Source organism: Colobus angolensis, unplaced genomic scaffold (assembly GCF_000951035.1).
Source record: "Colobus angolensis palliatus isolate OR3802 unplaced genomic scaffold, Cang.pa_1.0 Scaffold7, whole genome shotgun sequence".
In the NCBI taxonomy this organism is placed as follows: Eukaryota; Metazoa; Chordata; class Mammalia; order Primates; family Cercopithecidae; genus Colobus; species Colobus angolensis.
This window is the reverse complement of record NW_012120709.1, coordinates 27644084-27665246: the sequence shown is the minus strand read 5'-3', so window position 1 is coordinate 27665246 and position 21163 is coordinate 27644084. Positions and strand designations below refer to the sequence as shown.

Genomic DNA, 21163 nt, shown 5'->3' with positions numbered 1-21163 from the left:
TGGGAGTGAAGACAAGGGAATTCGAAGTAAAGGGCTCAGTCCCAGCAAAGGCCCAGGTAGATAAGGGGAAAATATCCTGATAAATATGAATAATTACAGCAATTTAGTGCTGCTGGGGCATAGCGTGTGGCCTTGGGAGTGGTGGGAGATGAAAATGGACAGGTGGGGAGGGCCTGGATCATGAAGGGCCTTGTATCCAGTACACACATGGTAAGGCGGCCTATGAGATAAAGCCTGCAAAACACCCATTTGTTTTGTAAAACAAAAGCATCAGCAATCTTAATAAGAGAATTTAAATAGGAAGATGAGGCCAGAATTTGGATTGCAGAAACAAATAGCAAATAAAGTAACAAACAGGAGATTCAGAAGCAGAGATGATGCTCTTAAGAGTCTGACCAGAAATGGAAGGAGAGAGATTGGATTGAAGCTAGTGGGGAACTGGGGGCAAGGCTTGTTTGAGAATGAGCATATTTATGGGTTGAAGAGAAGGACACTGTAGAAAGACACAGAAGGGAGAGGAGACAACAGAGGGCCAAGATCCCAGGGAAGGCAACAAAGAGATGGCAGAGGGGGAAAGCAGCCATGGGAGGAGAAGAGATGCCTCATTCTCGGCACTTGGAAGGGAGGAGGTGGAGAGGATGCAGTGATAGTCATTTAAGGGACAAGGTGCACGGAGGGTGAGAGGAGGAGCGAGGCCATGGAGACTCTGATCTATCCTGAAAGTTCACAGAGAATAAAGTACAAGTCTTGCACTCAGAGGCCAATTACTGCCAGCTGGCTTTTCTTCCTAAGTTACCTTGCATTCTATATTTCTGGCTACCTGATGTCACACAGGAGGCAATGCCTTGGGGAGGCAATATAATTGGATGAAGCTAAAAGGCTTGCAAATTCTGCCATTGCCAAGGAGAGCTCTGAGAAGGAACACCCTCGACTCAGACAGGCTCGGCTTCTCTGTGTCTCAGAAACCCCACGCATGCCGCCTCCACCCTGGCACCACTGCCCTGCCTCTCTGTGAGTGAGAAATGGAGGAAAAGAAGGAGTTCAGAGGCAGGAGGTCAGAGGAAAAGGGAGAGGCTAGAATGGCAACAGGCTTGATGGATGGAGGACGAAGTCGCAGAGGATGATGAGAAGGTGTGGGAGGAGTCGGGGGAAGTGTATTTCAAATATTTAAGTATTGGAAATAAGACCACATATTAGAGTTTTTGGAGAGTTTTCCTTTAAACAACAGACCTTGACCTAGTTCTCCAGCAAGGTCTCCTGCAGCAAAGTCTCCTTGCATCCCTCACTTTGCTACCCACCCCGAGTCTTCACCAATATTTCCTTTTTGTGGACACCTTCACCTCCTTCTTGGTCTGGCAAGTGTAATCCTCCAGTGATCAACTCTGGGTCTCCTCTTCCAGGAAGCCTTCCCTGAGGTCCTTGCAGCTGATTTAGGCAACCCCTCCTCTGTGCTCTCACACCCTCCATGAGCAACATTTTTGCAGCTCTTCACGTTACACAGACATTAATTGCTAACATGTCTGTCTCTAGCACTAGACTCTTTTAGGACAGAGGCCATATTTGATTCATTTTTTCTACCCCCAGGACTTGGTAGAGAATAAGCATCAATAGAAGCTCATGACACTAAATCAAGCCAGAGTGATGCTCAAAACCCCACTCTTCTGGCAATAAATGATAAAGACACAGGCTGTGAGGACCCTGAAAACCTCCCCATTGGCCTGAATCATGTCAGACTTGGCAGTGATAAAGCCTGGGGGTAGGGGCAGGAGTGAGGCAGTCTCTGTTGAGTTCTGGCTGTGGATGGCTGAGATGGGTTATGGCGGTGCCCCCAGGAGTGGCTCACCTTCTGCAGCTCAACCCCCTACCCTGTCTGGTCTACAGACAGCACATTTATTTCTAGCTTCTCTTGGCTTAGTGGATTTTCCCATGTCCTGTGGTGCTGCTGAATGCAGGGAAAGGTCAGAGTCATAGAAGAACCCTGTGTCCCAAGGAAGCACTTTTTTATCACCCTCCATTTCTGAGGGCCCCAGCAGTGACCTGCACTCTAGGCTGTGTTTCATCCAGCACTTCATTTCACACTGTCATCCTAACGGCCATTATTCTTCAGGCTCAGGGAGAGATGGTGACTAGTAAAAACATCATGGGAAAATAAATGCAAATCATTGAATAAGCAGATTCTGCAATGCATTTTAATGATCTGAAGTAACTATTAAATCTATCCCCCGCACCTCGAAAGCAAAGAACCCTTGATGCACCCTGAACTTGGTCTTCTTGTCAAGGGTTTGAAAGCTGTATACTCTGTTTCCAACTTGAGCACTTAGGACATCTCAGTGACTGAGAAAGAAGTGCCCTAGCAAGAAGTCCCCCCACCTCTTTAATCCATTTCTCCCTGATACTCATTGTCTCCAATGACCCCCTGTTGTGGGTTACACTGTGTCCCCCCAAAACAAATGTTGAGACCTTAGCCCCCAGGACCTGTGAATGGACTGACTTGGAAATAGGGACTTTGTCGATGTGATCAAGTTAAGATGAGGTCACCCTGGATTAGGTGGGGTTAACTCCAGTGAATGGTGTTCTTAAAAGGAGAAGGAGATTTGGACACAGAGAAAACAGGAGACGCAGAGGGAAGGAGGCCATGTAAAGACAGAGGCAGAGACTGGAGTTTGTGCTGCCACAAGGTAAGGAACACTGAGGACTGCCCACAGACACCAGAAGCTACCAGAGAGGTAGGGAGTGGTGCTTCCCCAGGACCTCCTGGGGAGTGTGAACCTACCACCACCTTGACTTTGGACTTACAGCCTCCAGAACTGGGAAAGAATGAGTTGCTGTTGTTTTAGGCCACCCAGTCTGTGGTATTTCATAATGGCAGACCTTAATAAACTAATTGACACCCTCCTCTCCAGCACTCTGTGAGGAAGAAGTCTGCTGTGTGGTTCTTCGGGCTTGGGACTTTAGCAATAAGTGCATCTTGTGAGACTGGGGCAGAGCACATGCCTGGAAGGAGAGCTAACCCACTGGGGGCTTAACTCTATAGTAGAGGGAAAGGGAAGGAAATGCCTAGAGACAGTGGGAAGTCATTTATTGTGAAGGAGAGGGAAGGGTAGCATGAAAGAAGAGTAGGTGCTCACGAGGACCCCACAGTCTATACCTGAAAAGAACTGGGAGGATGTCTGAAGCCAGCATGCGTAGCCTCAGATGTCGAGGTACCTAAATGCAGAGTGTGTAACACAAGGCAGAAAACACAATTCATCTTAAACTAGATGAGATAGGACCCATGAACAGATTACATTTTAAAAGAAAAGAAAAACCTGAAAGGCAGAAAGGCCGAAGAGCAGCAAATATCAAAGAGACAAGTAACTGCATGAAAACACCTAAATCTAAGGGTGGAAAGATAGCACAAAAGGAAACAAAGAGAAAAGGACAAATACGACGCAAGCAACGTGGGCAAAACGACCAATATATTTGGTTTAACGTAAGATGAAAATGGATAGAGGGAAGTTGTCGTAATGGGTAGCTCTGACTATCCAAACATCTAGAAATCTTATGTGGCTGAAAGCCAAGACTCTGACACAGTCCTAACTTGCCTCAGTGGCAATGTAACCTCTCAGATTGTTGAAGCAGTAACTAGCACTGTGACAAAATCACGGGAACCCTGGAAGAAAGCGGTTATTGTGTCATTTCATTCATTCATTTTTTGGGGGGTCGGGGGAACAGAGTCTCGCTCTGTCGCCCAGGCTGGAGTGCAATAGTGTAATCTCGCCTCACTGCAATCCCCGCCTCCGGGGTTCAAGCAATTCTCTGCCTCAGCCTCCTGAGTAGCTGGGATTACAGGTGCCCACCACCATGCCTAGCTAATTTTTGTATTTTTAATAGAGACGGGCTTTCACCATCTTGGCCAGGCTGGTCTTGAACTCTTGACCTTCTGATCCACCTGTCTTGGCTTCCCAAAGTGCTGGGATTACAGACATGAGCCACCGTGCCCAGCCTCATTCATTCATTTGACCAGTGTTTCGAGTGTCACTAGGTGCAGGGGGCTGCCCATTCATTCAACATAAAGATGAATTAGGTATGGTTCCTGCCCTTATGAAGCCCATGATTCGAAGTGAGAGAGCTTTAGACATGAAGATCATGAAAAATACAGCCTGATGAATGCAATAATGGCTACTGGAATAAACTGTTAGGATGAGCAGAAAGGAAAACAACTGGGATTTAGGTTTGTGGTGTGCAAGCAAGGGAAGAGGACGACACAGTGAAATTGCTCCCTTAGATGCTAAAAAGGAAGATTTTCAATAAACTTGAAAGGCTTGGGAACCTCTCTTTGTCAGAGAAGGAAGTTGAAGAAATCCCGAGGCAGAAAAAGAAGTCAGTATAGTTGCCCAGGGAACTCTTTAGTTAGGTTTAGATAGATTAGTTCAGTATAGCTCAGAATTTCTAAGACAATGTATACAAGATGAAAAGGAGTCCCTTTAGAGATGGAAAAATTATGACACAGATCTGTGATAATAATGTCGAGAAGGCAAACACCCTAAATCAGCTCTCTGAAATGCTAAAGCAGAGGCTGTTGGCTTGCTTCTTAGCATTTCAAGTCACGTGCAGAGCAGGACCCTGGAGAAAGAATGGCTGGGCCTGTGGCTGGGGCTGAGGTCTGCAGGCCAGATAAGGAGTGAGTAGAGCTCCTCAGCCCCACTGCCCCTGTCTTCGTAGTCAAGGAAGTACTCTTTGGGTGAAAAGGGTGGGAAGCTTAGAAAGAGGGAGTTGAAGCCTAAGTGAGTAAAGGGATTGTAGGAGAGCCATGAGTCCTCCAAATGTGTGAACTTACAGATCCTGTGGGTGCCAAACGGGAGACCAGGCCAGATGGGAGACCAGGGAGGCCAGAACAGGCGAATATCACCCTGATCTCAAAAAAGGGAAGTGGGTGGACGAGGACAATAGCATCAGTTAGGGAGGCCTAGTCTGTACAAGGTAGGCATTTCTTTTACAGGTGGAGTGACCAAGCTAGCAGGTTAAGTGACTGCCTGAAGTCACACAGCAGCCACCAAGCAGGGATGCTAACCCCGGTCTGTGCTCTCTCCAACATAATCCGCTGCCACATGAAAGGCCCACTTCCAGAGCTGGCTCTGCCTCCTAACTTGGTGTCTGTGACTTGGGCAAATCATTTTCTTCTCTGAGCCTCTGTTTCCTTCTCTGTAAGATGAAGTGACCGAAAATCTCTAGGGCCTCTCTCTGCTTTAATATACTATGATTTTCTTTGGATTCCGGACCTGCCTGATTCAACTGCAGCCTGGCTTGCTGACCCCATCCTGATGTCTCCACGACTCCCCTCTTGAGGGGGCCCCGTGACTACTCACCAGCACAGTGTGCTTGTAGGCTCGGTGGATCACGATACTGTAGCCAAACACAGTCACGTCCACCTGCTTAACCCACAAGGCCAGTGACGGGTCCCGGTCCTCATTCTTGGCTGTGACAACAAATTTGGGGAAAGAGTCTGAGCTCGGCCTGCTTCCTGTGGTGCACAGGATGAGCGGGCAGCTGGTCTGGAAGTCAAAGGGGAAGCCATCAAAGGTGAGGTAGTGGCCATAGCCTGAGACGATGCAGGAGGCGTCGGTGCGGGCTTGGCAGTAGTGCAGGCCGCCCTCCTCCATGCAGTACTCATCATCCTTGCAGGGCACGGTCTCACAGTGGACACTGTTGTCTGTGCCATTGCAATAGCAGAAGATCTGGCAGTCCAGGTCCACCCAGAAGGTCTCATTGGTGGCAAGTTGGTGCCCCTCAAAGTTGCAGCCACATTCACTCCGCGTGACACACTGGCTGCCCAGTAGAGCATAGCCCTCATCACACTGACATCCCTCAGAGCAACTATCCACGCAGATGGGGCCCAGGGCAAGGGTCTCACAGGTCTCTGTACATGTTATACACTCCTCAAAGTGGCTGTTCTCTGGGCACTGCAGCGCTGCAGGTAGTCAAGAAGAAGACGGGTTTGAGAAAAGGACAAAAGTCAAAGACAGAAGTGTGTGTGCATGCATGTGTGTGAGTGCATGTGTGTGTGTGCATGCATGCGTTTGTGCATGCATGTGTGTTAGTGTGTGTGCATGCGTGTATGAGTGCATGCACATGTGATTGCATGTGTGTGCGTGAGTGCATTGTGTGTGCATGGATGTGTGAGAGTGCATGCGTGTGTGCACACATCTGTGCATGCATGTGAGTGTGCATGTGCACGTGTGTGTGTGAGTGTGCATGTGTGTGACTGCATGTGTGTGCCTCTGTATCTGTGTGTGTGGTCTTATGTGCACAGTACAGTAAACTGTACTCATCCTCATTTGGGAGATCCAAGTTCCAGTGGCACCCCTTCATTCACACACTCTGCTAGGGCACCTAGCTTTCCATGTGGAAGATTTTGAGTCTGAGACCCAGAATTGAGCATCTGCTACATGCCAGACACTGTCCTAGGCACTTTTGGGTACCTTATCTCAACAACCTGGAAAGTAAGGGAAATCTTATTACTCTTATCTTACAGGTGAGGAAACTGAAGTTTGATGATTTAACTTAATCTAACTAGTAAGTGCCAGAGTGAGATTTAATCTGGGTCCACTGACTCAGACTCTGGAGAGGGATTATTGTATGTTTTGGGACCACAGAGACCCGTGGATGCTGCTAACTTAACTCTGGGATGTTATTTCATGTCTTCAGGGCTTCTGTTTCCTCTTTCATTAAGTATGAACCGCATTCAGCTAGCACGGTTGTTTTGAGGGTTAATAATCTAATCTATCAAGAGGGTCTCCATCAATAGTATGCCCTTTCTCCTCTTTGCACCTCCTTCTGTTACACAGACAGGCTATATGTAGGTATTTTTACTCTGCAGATTGGCTTGTAGTCTCTCCTTTTGTCTTTCATTTCTCTGTTCTTGGTGCCCTCTGGCCTCGTCCACCTCCTCATCATTCTCTGCAAAGGAGGTCATCACTCCGCAGCCCCTTTGTTCATGCGCTTTCACCTTCCTGGACAGCCCTCCACCCACAAAGCTAAATCCCACCCATTCTTCAAGTCTCACTTCAAATTGCCCATCTTCCCAGAAGCCTTCCTTGAAAGATAAGTCTCTTGGTCAAAAAGCACAGCACACAACTGTAATCCCAGCACTTTAGGAGGCTGAGGCGGGCGGATCACCTGAGGTCAGGAGTTCAAGACAGCCTGGCCAACATGGTGAAACCCGGTCTCTACTAACAATACAAAAAAAATTAGCCAGGCGTGGTTGCACATGCCTGTAATCCAAGCTACTCGGGAGGCTGAGGCACTAGAATTGCTTGAACCTGGGAGGTGGAGGTTGCAGGGAGCAGAGATTGCGCCACTGTACTCCAGCCTGGGTGACAGAGCGAGACTCCGTCTGAAAAAAAAAAAAGGCACATAAAATGATAACAGCACGGGATACTCACTGTGTCATGGGCATACTTCTCATCTCTCACTATTACTTTAATGGGTCACAATTTACCATGGGCAGGGACAGAACTCAGGAGCACAGGAGAAGCCTCCTACAAGTTTGTGCAACCTAAAGATCGGCGGAGGTCCCCATCATCCTATGGGAAAATAAGATCTCACCTTTAAAACTTTCTTTGGCTCATATACATACCGTCACTCCTTAATACTGTTTTACAATCCAAGGACACAGAGGACATTACAGATAAATAAATTGCATGGCAATAATAGCTCTGCCCACAAGTACCGATACAACAGTTCTGCACTGTGGGCTGAAAGTCAATCATTTTTTCCTCTGGGCTAGAGGACTATCTCCACTCCCATTGACTACAATACCATACGGCTTCGGAGTTGAAGGCTAGTTCAGCACTGATTATATATGTCTGTATAGAGGGATTTTCACATTTGTCTCTAAATTATGAATGTTCTAACACTGACTGCAGATTTATGGTGATAGCAAATAACATGACTTATTTAAATGGCTCCCACTTTATGACTTATTGTGTTGTCTGAAAGTCTGGAACATACAGACGTCGAGTAATAAAACTTCCCCTAGGCCCTGGAATGCCTCTGTGAAATTATTTAATTGGGCAGCCTGGCTCTGCCAACAGGAGGGCCAGTTAAAAATATCTGAACACAGAGGCAGCAGTTGTCTGTCTCTAGGTTCAAGAAGATTGTGTTCCTGATCCACAGCTGTCGTCCAGTTCGATCCCCACTCTGCAAGACCCCGACCAGATTAATCCCTTAGTACTTGGAGGCCTGATGAATCAAGTGGGCACTATCCAGTCCTTCTCACCAGATCCATGTACACAAGATCTAGATGAGATATCCTGGGGGACATCTCAAGTAGGAGCCCTGGCCCTCAGCCCAAGAAAGCCATGTTCCATGTGACTGCTTCTGCCCACATCTTCCCTAAAAAAGATACTGATAAGAACTTCCTCCAGGTTTGCTGGCCCAGATGAGGGATACTGAGAAGCTCTTCTCAGTAGCTGTCACACGCAGGGAAACAGGGAATATCACCATCACACCCTGCTAACTTGGCACACACGACGTCACCAAACTGTGCTCCGTGCAGCACAAAAACAACTCAGAAACATCCCCTGCCGGGTAGGAGTTAGCAGTCTGAAAGGACCGCACTGAAATGGCCTGGCAACAGAACAGATTTGGTATGGGGGAGACTCGGCAATCCTGTAGCATGAATGAAATACAACTGGGAGGCTCAGTGTGGGAGCAGAAACAGAGATCGTGTTGGATAAGCTGGAGATAGGATAAAAGAGGATATAGGGAGGCGGATGAAAAAGCTTTGGAAAAGTAGATAAGGCCCCACAGGATGTAGTGGCCAACAGGAACCGTGGAGGCTCTCACGGCATCTGCTATTAGGTCCCTCCCTGGGGCTCACCAGGGATACAACTGCCCTTCTCTGAGATGACAACCACTAAGCTCTCCACATGCTCCTTGTATTTCCCAAGGTCAGGAATCATAGAGTTAAAAAGATGTGTGTGTGTGTGTGTGTGGTGTGTGGTGTGTGTGTTGGTTTTCGGCTCTGTCTGTTGAAAGGACCTAGAGGCAAAGCAAAGACACCCCACGAGACACGGGGACACCTCCCTTACATCTTGGTTTCTAACAACACTCCCCACTCAGCCGGGCTTCCTGGAGTCATGCAGATTCCAGCATGGGCCAGGGAAGATTAAAAGATGAGCGTGAAGCACCTTGTTATGCCAAAAGGAAGAAAGTGCTCAAAAAAAAAAAAAAAGAGGCATGCCAAAGGGACACAGGAACCAGCTTGAAGGAGCTCCTACAGGCCAATCCAGAGCAATTTTAACACCGAAAATAATTAATACATGGAAGATGAAATATAGACCACTGGAAAAAACAGGCATCCATGTCCAGATTGATAAGATGACTGACAGATAGAGAGATAGATAGACAGACAGACTGACAGGATAGAGAGATAGATAGACAGACAGACTGACAGGATATTTGCACAGTCTTAAAGTATCTCCCCACAGGTTGGGAGGGAAAGCTCATAGTGACTCTACAGCAGAGACATTTGACAACACCTTGACCAGGGAATCAACATGCACATCACCAATGTGGGGAGGCTGGACAAGATCGTGCTTCTGTGTGTGCTGTGATTCCATGAGAAAAACCACATGGCACCTGCCCGGAAGGCTAAGTGGAGATGCACAGCTGAAGCTCCTCAGGATGGAACATCAACCCCAATGGAGGGTCATTCTGTTTATGGAGGGCCATTCTGTTTCAAAAAGCAGGGAGGCTGTGTTCTTCAAAAATGCTCATATCAGAAAAGACAAAGAAAACTAAGTCATTGTTCCAGATTAAAGGAGACTAAAGAGATATGACAATGAAATGCAATGTGTGATTATAAGCTAGGTCTGTACTGAGTGCCCCACCCTGGTGCCCCAAAAGAGCTGTAAAGAACATTGCTCAGTCAACTGACAAAATTGGAATATGGATGTTAAATTACTGTAGCAATGTTAAGTTTCCTAAGGTTGAAAACGGCACTGTGGTTATGTACGTAAATACCCCTACTCTAAGGAAATACATACTGAAGTTTTAGGGGTAACGAGGCATGAAGTCTGCAACTCACTGTCACATGAAGGGCAGGGAGGGAGGAAGGAAGAGACAGGGAAAGGGAGGGAATGGTAAAACAAATGAACAAATGTTATCAATAGGTTAATCTGGACAATGGGTATACAGGTGTTCTCTTATGTAGCTTTGAAATTATTTCAAAATAAGAAGCTAAGAAAATAAACAAACTTAGGAGGAAATACAGTGGGCCAGGCTTCTCATTCTCAGATAAAAGAAACTAAAAAATGGAAAACTGGCCAGGTGCAGTGGCTCACGCCTGTAATCTCAGCACTTTGGGAGACAAAGGTGGGTGGATCAGGAGGTCAGGAGTTCAAGACCACCTGGCCAAGATGGTAAAACCCCATCTCTACTAAAAATACAAAAAAAAAAAAAAAATTAGCCAGGTGCAGTGGCAGGCGCCTACAATCCCAGCTACTCGGGAGGCTCAAGCAGGAGAATCCCTTGAACCTGGGAGGCGGCGGTTGTAGTGAGCCGAGATCATGCCACCGCACTCCAGCTTGGATGACAGAGTGAGACTCCATCTCAAAAAAGGAAAACTAAAAAACTCTGTGGTACTGGGCTGAAATTGTAGGTTCAGTGTGAACTCATGGTGAGATAGAGACAGGGACAGATAAAAAGAGAAAGCAACATACCTAGCTACATAAAAATGTGCATGGAGGGTGTGTATAGGCAATACATGCATTTCCTCACTCTCTTCACTAGGGAAGGCTAGAATCAATGACATTCTAGGAAGAAGTGGGCACACCTGACACCCAGATCCTATCTCCTCAATACTGTGCTCCACTGGAAGGAACCAAAGATCCTTGGAGAAATGGCTAATCCAAGGCTGGAGCAGAGAAAGTGCAAGATGAGCCCGGAATACATTGTGCCTTGTGGAAAGCAACAAATGATGATGCAAATGTCAACAGAAACCACTGCTGGAAGGGACTCCCACTGGCCGTATATGGAACAATTTGAGCATAAAAACAAATTATGATAACAGATACAATCGGTTAAGTAGGAATCCATGAGTTCATACTCATCTAAATAAACAAAAATAAATAAATGGGTAAAAAAGACATCTCTTTACAGGAGAATGCCAACTAATAAATGCAGAAGCCATTGAATTAGAAAAAAATAACCATTTCACAGAAAATAAATGATTCAGGCAAAAATCATCACTGGATGCTAAATCTAGCATATGAAAGCTTGAGGAATAGAATAGCTACCTAAATTTAAAGTATCTCCCTGAAAAATATGTATGAATTATATGGTAAAAAACAGTAACTTTCAATGGAGAAATCTGACAGACACTACCTTCAGCAAGCGATCAAATCTATCATGCTCAGTGTAACGGGACAAACCAACATCAGAGGCCTCCAGATATGACACATTGAGAAGACACATCACTGCTTTTGTGGTATTCCTGCCAAAAATGCATAATTTCAATGTAACCAGGAAGAAATATAAGCCAACTCAAACTGAGAAACAGTCTGCAAAATAACTGATCTGTACTCTTCAAAAACACTCAAACGATGAACGTCGAAGACTGAGGACCTACTCCAGATTAAAGGCGCCCATAGAGACATCATAATAAGATGCAACATGTGAACGTGGATTGGACTCCAGGGTTTTTTTGTTTTTTGTTTTGGCTATAAAAGACATTATTGGAACCACTAACAAAATATGAACATGGTCTTCAGATTACATAATAGTATTGTATCAATGGCAATATCCTGATTTTAATGATTATGTTACGGTCATATAAATGTTCTTATTCTTAGGAAACACACTGAAATATTAAGGTACAAACAGGCATAATGACAGCAACTTGCTCTCAAGTGGTTTAGAAAAAGAGTGAGTATATTTTTAGAGACAAAATTAAGAAGAAAATGTGTTAAAATGTTAACGATGAGGGAATCTAAGCGAATGGTAGACTTTGTATTATTCCTGCAACTTTTCTGTAAGTCTAAAATTATGTCAAATTAAAAAATACTTTTGCTGACTAAAAATGGAGGACAGATAAACAATCATTAGGGATGGAATCTTAATGGTGGCTTTGGCTTTGGCTTTGGTGCGGGGCCCACCTTCGTGGTGGGAGAGGGATGTGTGCTGAAGGCCAGATGAGGTAGTTCTAGTTCCAGGAGTGGGCTCTGCCTTTTGCCATGTTACTCCTCCCTCTAGCCTCCCCAATAACCAAGGGTGTTATATATCAGGCCTTCCCAGTAAGTATTCTAATTACTACTAGTACTTTCCACTGCCTTGCTGAGAGGAGTCAGATACTCTTGGGACAAAATTAAAAGCCAGTAACACAGGACTCTCTTAATACCCATTGTCAGGTTTGCCCTGGGGAGCCTGCTAATCTCTATGCCCTAAAGGCGCCCTAGGCAATCACTTCCTATCGAAATGAATGCGGCTCTTCTTTGCCAAGGGAGAAGGCACCTACAGAGTCCTTTGACATGGTACCTCTACCCTCTGCTAGATAAAACCACATGTAAATAGGATGGCTAATTGTTCTACAGTGAAGAAGTACTGTGCAGTTAGGAACAAAAGTAAAGATGAGAAGCTATCTGGTTTGGGGTGATGAGTCTTTGGGAGGACGCATCAGACTAGGGCAGGTATACACAGTCATTAACATTGCCCTTGGGCTCAGTCCCAACTGGAAGGGAAGTCCTGAGTAAGGCCCAGTATGGCATCTATTTCCCACCTAGAAAGCCTCTCCCAGCGGCCCGGTACGGTGGCTCAAGCCTGTAATCCCAGCACTTTGGGAGGCCGAGGCGGGTGGATCACGAGGTCAGGAGATCAAGACCATCCTGGCTAACATGGTGAAACCCCATCTCTACTAAAAATACAAAAAACTAGCCGGGCGTCGTGGCGGGCACCTGTAGTCCCAGCTACTCAGAGGCTGAGGCGGGAGAATGGCGTGAACCCGGGAGGCGGAGCTTGCAGTGGGCCGAGATCGTGCCACTGCACTCCAGCCTGGGCAACACAGCGAGACTCCGTCTCCAAAAAAAAAAAAAAAGAAAGCCTCTCCCAGAATCCAACCCCAACTTACGGCAGAAGTCATAGGTCCGCCAGGGCCCCACCTCCACGTCGGCATTCTTGCAGGCGCTTGCATAGCGGGCCACAGAGTCACAGAGCTCCGACTCATTGCCCCCACTCTGGCACAGGCGGAAGAGGCAGGTGCGGTAGTAGGCAGTGACGTTCACCACCCCATGGCACTCCAGGAAGGAGCTGTTAGAGGGGTCGTTGATGATGCCGCACCTGGAGCGGCTTCGATAAAACTTGAGCAGCTCGGAGTCATTGTTGCAGGCCTTCAGCAGGTCCCCACACTCCCCGTTGCAGATCTCCTCAAAAGTTGTCCAGCTTTCCAGGAACACTGCCAGGTTGTCTGTGCACTTGCCATTGGGGAGACAGAACTCGTCACTGATGTTGGCGTTGAAGAAGCCACACAAGCCCCCCGTGCAGTTGAAGTACGTGGTGGACAGCCGGATGTACAACAGACCTACGTCTGAGTACTGGACAGTCACCACGCCCCTGGACTCCACTGTCGTACTGTTTTTGTTTCGATAAATTTCCAGCTTCCCAGAAGGATGGAAAAAAGGCAATTCCACTTCCTGACCATTCAACTGAAAAATCAAATCATTCTTATCAATTCCAGGGACACACAGAGGACTCCCCATTTCCTAGGCTGTGGGATAAAGACATGGTCTGCCCTATTGCTAGCCTTTTGAGAGAGGTCAAGAAGCTGATGGAACCCACACAGAAAGCAACCAATTTGTTATGGGCTTCTTTATTTATTTCTTTTTGAATTCCCGTGATTAGACCCATTGGCTGTTTATATGTGTGTTCTGGACCCAAAGCTAGCCCATAACAAACTAAACTGAAGTGTGAACAAAAACCGCCTTAGATACGTGGCTCCCTCCTGCTGCCTGACATCTCTGTTTTGGTACCTTTCAAAACAATTCCCCTCCTTTCCTGCTTTTCTGGCTCCTTTTCTCTTCCAATCTTACTTTTCCTGTGTCCCAGCTCCTCCAGGGCACATAGGATATCTCTAATGATCTAGGTGTCCATTCACCTGTCTACTTCCTACTAGTCTATTAACAAATAAATCTCTGCCAGTGTGGCAATGGGAATAAAAACACATCCCTTCCAGTTTGTGGATGTGTATTTTATTATCTCCTTGGGCAGTACTGTGTTGGCTTTTGTTCAAACTAGATTTCAGGTGACATAAAATGCATGTTGCATCCCAGTTCTGCAACAATTAGCTATGGGACCTTCACCTACCCTCTTAGTATCTTCATGTGAAATGAGGAGCTGCACTCGATAATTCTCAAGATGCCTTCTAGAGCTAATGATCTATGAGTCTGGGCGCCTAATGATGGGTTTTTCAGAGCAGGTCAGAGGGGTGGGAGTCACCCCTTACATCATCCCACATAGACTGGCACATACAGGTAGGGGAGTTAGTAGGGTGCAAGGGTTAAGAGCACAGATTCTGGAGCCAGCCAGGTGGGTGTGAATCCCCCTTCACAGTTATGTGTGCCTGTGGAAGTTACTTAGCCTGTCTGCTCCTCAGCTTTCCCATCTATAAAACGAGGATCATAAGATGAAGTGTGATACTGCTTATAAGGGGCTTAGAATAGTGCTTGGCACACAGTAAGTGTTCTGTAAGTATTTGCTATTCTGGAGAGCTGGTCCTGCTCTATCTAATTGGAGAAATCCCAGCTGCATGCCATTTCTCCACCTGATAAGTCTTATTTGGTGCAGATCATTAGAAAACACTCCTGTTTGCAGCCATCTTCTTCCCAAAATCCACTCATAGCAGAGGCAGAAAGGCAAGCCTGAAGAGGATGGTGAGCTCCTCCTCCTGGCTAGACGTACCAGGAACCCCTCTAAAGGAGCAAGGAGACTTACCTTGACTTCCGAAGCCCCAATACCTCCTATCTTGACCTCCTGGTTGGCCACCAAGATCCGAAGTCCCCGCAGCCAAGTAGGTCCTGCATCGGGCTTCTTCTTGTTGATGTCGATTTCCAAGTACTCTGGGCGCTCAGGGCAGGTCTTCAGGAGTGTGTAGGAGAACTCGGAGGGGTAGGCGTAGGCAGCGCCATCAAAGGTGTGCAGCACCTCGTTCTGGCTGAGCAGGCACACGGTCTCCCGCTTAGGGAAGCAGCCCTGGTAGCCGTCCTCCACGGCACACACCTCCCCGCTGCTGCAGGTCTTGTTGAAGCAGTAGATGTCCCCACCCTCCTCGCACAGGCACTGCACCGTGCAGTTGGCCGTGGCCCAGAAGAACTCCCCCATGGTGTAGTAGTGGCCATCGAACTCGCAGCCGCACTTGTGCAGCGGGACGCACTGGCTGGTGCTGAGGAGGAAGCCCTGGTTGCACTCGCAGCCCTCCGTGCACGGCGTGGCGCAGTTCTGCGAGGCCGTCAGGTCGGAGCATGTGTCGGGGCAGCTGCTGGTGCACACGGAGTAGTGGCTGAAGCTCGGGCACTGCACCGTGGACACTGACGCGGGGAAAGGAACAGAGCCGATAACAAGGTGAATGGACCCCGACTGCCAACCGGCCAGAATCTTAACGCTCCTCCTGGATCATTTAGTTCCTAGAGAGAGGGTCAAGCGGCCACTCGGGGAAGAGAGAATTGAGGTTGTATCTGTAAAACCCAGCTCAATGACTCTCCTAATAACTACTGAGCAGCATGATTGGACTGTGAACTTCTATTGGAATTTGATCATCTTGACTAAAATTAAACTTTCAGGATGCCATCCTTTCTAGACTACTGATTACCCAATATAGGTTTATTATTTGGTGATCCACACTATCGAGATGTTTTAAGAGCTTCCACTGATGGACATATAAATTGATCTGATTTTAAAGAGCATGGCCCATTCTTAGAAGGAAATTAATCCAATTTTCAGGAGAAATGAAAAATGTAACCATTAGAGGAGTAATTTGAAAACGTGAAATTTGTAACAGCGAGGTACTTAAAAGACCTAAGTGTGACCAAGGAAGATTGTGGGGATGAATTCCCTGGGATATTAAAAATAAGAAAGAACCCTGGCTACCTCCAAAGAATTCAAAGAATTTGTGTGGCTATTTCTCCAGGAGACTAGGCAAGATGTCTTCTAAAGGCCCTTCTTGCCTCAGAAATCTTCGGTTTAATAACATCTGGGCCTACATAAATGTTTGAGTCTGGTTGAATCCAACAAGCAGGGGCTCAGGGGCCTAGTAAACTAGCTCTCTGAATTAAATAGAGTCCATTGCACCAGAATAAGAGAGAGAAAAGAAAGAGAAATGTAGAGGATGGGAAAGTAGTGACACTAGAAAATATCTATCTGTAGCCATTGTAACATTTGAGTTAGATAATTTGGATGCTCTTGGCTTATACAAGGATAAAGAGAAGCCATATTCAATCTCAACTTGAATCTAAATATGGATGCTCTGGTCATAAGAGAGGCTGGTCAGTCACACAGCAAGAATACAGTTGCTTGTATTGTAGTTTGACCAAAACTCTTAAGAATGGAATCTGATACATGATGGTTTACGTGACTCCAACTTATACTGATAGGAAGAATTCTCCCTCTAGCCTTGGAACTTAAACCTTTAAATCTTCTCAACTCTCTAATACTCTCAAATGCATGGATTACAATTTTCTATTTACTCATATGGAGAAAACCAAAGACTAAGAAAGAAATGAAATCTATTTGTTTTTAAACTGTGTATAACTAGAAAAAGAAATAAATATTTAAGTGGGATACAAGGAAAAAATAATGAGACAACTAAATGGTACAAAATGCTTAATCCAAAAGTGTAATTCAAAAGAGCCAGGATTTCCCTCAAAGTTGGGGCTTTTCCTAACCACTCCTAACATTTAAGAAAAAGGGCTTCTTTACTCATATGCTGTACTGCTCATCTGCAGCAGCAGCAGGGCAAAAACCCTAAAGGGTCTAATAGTGGAGAAGAAAGTGCCAAGGAACAATTGCTGCAGGTTCCATGTGGGAGGTGAGCTGTTTTCCCAAGGGCTAGTTTTGATGACCCAGGCCCACAGCTGCATTAACTCAACAGCCTAAAAAGTAGCCACCCCTACCTCTAGACACCCCACCTCCTCACTCAACTCTGGAGCTGCCATCCCCTGCTATGGGACTTCCTGCCATGCCTTCCATGTTTACAGACCAGGTATGTTCATCAATATGAACAATATGGGTTCTTGTTTCCTGGCTGTGGTATTAGGTAGGGGCAAAAGTAAAGATCCTTTCACAATTCGTTCTTTGTAATTTGTGCAATTTCAACCTCCCCTTCATTCTTGGGTCACAAGTCTTAACAAGGACATTTGGAGGAGCCCCCAAAGCCTATCCCCGCCCCCTACACAAGAGAGACCTGTCATGGGGATGGGATACCAGCTTACCACACCCAGTCTGGGTTCGCCAGTCTCCAATTGGAATGCCAAGGGTTTGGCACACAAGAGCGTAGGCCTGGATGGCTTGGCAGAGGAGCGTGCCATTGTCCCTCACACTGCACAGGTCATACACGCAGCTATGCACAAAAGCAGTGGGGTCCACGACAGTGCCACACTCCCACAGGGGCCCATCTGTCTTGTTGAGGAAGCCGCAGTAGTCAGAGCCAAAGTAGAGGGCTTCAGTGGCAGCGTCACATTGGGTGCAGTTGTCCACGCAGCCGGAGTCGCACTTCCAGTCCGCGTGGTACACACGCCAGCTCTCTCCCAGATCCAGGACAGACATGGCCGGCCTGCCATCCGGGCGGAGGAAGTCATCCAGTGGGTTTTTATTATAGTTTCCACAGAGTCCACAGGTGGAGTTTATATAGGAGCCTGGGATGGAAATGGAGGCGTAGTGCTGGCCATCAAAAGTCACTAAGAGCCCAAAATCTGTTTCCACGGCAGTAGACATGCCACTCTGGTAGATTTTCACTGTCCCCAAGTCTAAGGTGACGGGCAAAGAAGTCACTAGGTCATTAACCTGCCAACAACAGTAATAGTGAAAGGCAGGTGAGCAGGCGCCCGGGCACTGGGTTCCAGCAGAGATCAGGAAAGGAAGGCAAAGCAACTCAATACTCCAGAAAGAATGGCCACCTAAATGGTCCAGGCTCCAGTGGGCTTCCCTCTGGTTAAGACAAAGGCCCGGGGGAAAATGGAGAGAGTTGCTTGTGGGCCAGCCCAAGCACTATGTATATGGGCTGTGGTTGCTGTGGCATACCGAGTGCCGCTACAGACTCCTCTGGGGACTGTCTGGTTGTCAACCTTTCCTGGCTGGCTCTTGGCTAGCTTCAAATCTTTTCTTCAAAGACCTGTCACCTCCCTTTTCCTCTGCATTCCTCTAAATATCCATTCTTTAAGTCTCAGCTTAAGCCATGCATTTCCCAGGACCCCCTTCAGGCCTTTAGTCCTCCTGATCCCACTCTCAGCTCGAGTGTGTGCTGGGTCCACTGTTGAACACAATTTAGCTTTGAGCCTGCCCTGATGTAGTATTCTCCAAGTGTTGTACTCTGTAACTTCCTTGTATCAGAACTACGTCATGTAACCATTCAACAACACATTTAAACACCTGCTAGGTACCAAGCACTATATCAGGAACTGAGATGTAAAGGGTTAAAAAACATAATTGCCCCTGCCCCTCAAGGAGCCCTCAGTCTGCTGAAGAAGAGGGACATGCATCGATACTTAGAGCACACTCTACAACTGTGAGTCAATAGAGGATACAATGGGAGAGCAGTAAATGAACGTTGAATCCAGCGTAGGGGAATCACGTAAAGTTTTTAGAAGCAGTTAAGTCTAACCTGGGTCTTTAAAGATAAACAGAAGTGGCCAAAGGAAGAGTCGGGGAAGGGCAGAGAAATCCAAGACAAGAGAGCAGATGCAGGAGCGTGAGGAACAGCTGGGTGGGGTTGGGGGGCAGACACTGAGGTGTTACTGGACTACAGAGGGAAGAGATGGCTGAAAATGAGGCTGGAGGTACAGGCAAGGTCCATTCATTCTACAAGTATGTATTTAGGCCTTTCTGTGTACCTAGCACTGTTCTAAGAGTTGGGGATTAGCAGCAAGTGAAATGAACAAAAATCTCTGCCTCATGGAACTTATATTTTAGCTAGGGAGACCAACAACAAGCAAAATAAATGAGTAAAACGTTTATGTCAGATGAATGTTAATGCAGAAAAATAAAGAGGAGGAAATACTTTTTTAAAAAGTGCTAAGGCACATATGTTTATTGCGGCACTATTCACAATAGCAAAGACTTGGAACCAACCCAAATGTCCATCAGTGACAGACTGGATTAAGAAAATGTGGCACATATACACCATGGAATACTATGCAGCCATAAAAAAGGATGAGTTTGTGTCCTTTGTAGGGACATGGATGCAGCTGGAAACCATCATTCTCAGCAAACTATTGCAAGAACAGAAAACCAAACACTGCATGTTCTCACTCATAGGTGGCAACTGAACAATGAGAACACTTGGACACAGAAAGGGGATCATCACACACTGGGGCCTGTTGTGGGGTGAGGGGAGGGGGGAGGGATAGCATTAGGAGATATACCTAATATAAATGACGAGTTAATGGGTGCAGCACACCAACATGGCACATGCATACATATGTAACAAACCTGCACGTTGTACCCATGTACCCTAGAACATAAAGTATAATAAAATAAATAAATAAATAAATAAATAAATAAATAGTGCTAAGGAAAAAGGTTTCTAATTTTAAATAGGGTGGTCAGGTAAGACCTCCTTGGGAAGGAGACATCTGAGATAAGGAAGCAAGCCATGTGGTTATCTGGGGTGAGACTGGCTCTTGAGGAGGGAACAGCAGCCCTAGGTTGGGAACATACCTGGGTGCTCCCAGGATTACAAGGGGTGTGGGGGACAGTGTGGCTGGAGAGAGACAGCAGGAGAGGGCAGCAACAGATGACGTCAGAGTGAGAAGAGCAGCCAGAACAAGCAGGGCCTGTCGGCCACTGTAAAGACTTTGGCTTTGGCTCTGAGCAAGACGGACAGCCCAGAGTGTTTAAAGCAAAGGGTCGGCATGATCTGACTTCTGCTTTAAAAGAATAGCTCTGGCTTCTGCGCTGAGAACAGATCTTGGAGGGCCTTTTAAGCCAATGTTAAAAACAAAACAAAAGTTGGATATCTATTCTGTAGGGAGAGCCCCTGAAGGCTCTTAAGCAAGGGAATGACACCATCAGATTTGTGTTTTAGAAAGCCCCTTCTGGCTAGCCTGAAGAACTTATTGAAGGAAGCTGAGATTAGAAATAGAGAAGCCAGACAGGCAACTGCTGCAGGAGTCCAGGGAGGTGATGAGGATGAGAGCCTAAACTAGCTGCAGACATGAGAGGGAGGGATGAGCTTATAGAACACACACAGCTGGATGTGGTGGTTTTGCAATGGGGCATGAGAAATGAGGGAAGAATCAAGAGTGAGCCCCAGGCATCCAGTACGGGTGAGTAAGTGGCTTGATAAGCTTCAAAGAGAGAGTTAATTTTCTTTTTCACCACTTACCATGCCTAGCACCTATAGACACTCATGCTCATGGGCTGGGATGGAATGACTTGTCTTAGAACAGCCCTCAGTGGGCTTGACTCTAAGTGCACATAAACTTTGCAGGGTGTCCTGGACCCACACTAATTTCTGGCACATGAGAAAAACAAGGGTCTTACCTGTCATCATTGTAGCTACTTTCTTAGTTGTCTGGGAGATGAGATGGTGGTTTGAGTATCCCTTCCAACATTTACCGTGGCAGATGCCACATGCATCTCTCTGTCTCTAGGGATTAGTAGTTGGTCCTCACCAAAATCACCCTTAATGGTCCATTCACTACAGTGTAGGCTTTTGCTAGAATGTACTTCAAAACTCTTCCAGCCTCTACCAATTACCCAAAGCTGCTAGCACTTTTTCTTTTTTTTTTTTTTGAGACACAGTCTTGCTCTGTCTCGCAGGCTGGAGTACAGTGGCACAAACATGGCTCACTGCAGCTTCAACCTCCCTGGCTCCAGTGATTCTCCCACCTCAGCCTCCTGAGTAGCTGGGACTACAGGTACACGCCACAACACCTGGCTATTTTGGCGCTCTCTCTCTCTCTCTCTCTCTCTCTCT

The 21163-nt window shown here is 46.6% G+C and overlaps 1 protein-coding gene across 1 annotated transcript in view; it reads right to left on the bottom strand.

The window, feature by feature from the left end:
• TECTA (tectorin alpha) overlaps positions 1-21163 on the bottom strand; it is an 89083-nt gene that overhangs the window by 48302 nt on the left and 19618 nt on the right. The window contains exons 7-10 of the mRNA XM_011926983.1: positions 17460-18030; positions 14968-15560; positions 13109-13682; positions 5349-5950 (exon numbers count right to left, since the gene is read on the bottom strand). Coding sequence (XP_011782373.1) covers positions 5349-5950; positions 13109-13682; positions 14968-15560; positions 17460-18030 — 2340 coding nt within the window. The remainder of the gene's footprint in view (positions 1-5348; positions 5951-13108; positions 13683-14967; positions 15561-17459; positions 18031-21163) is intronic.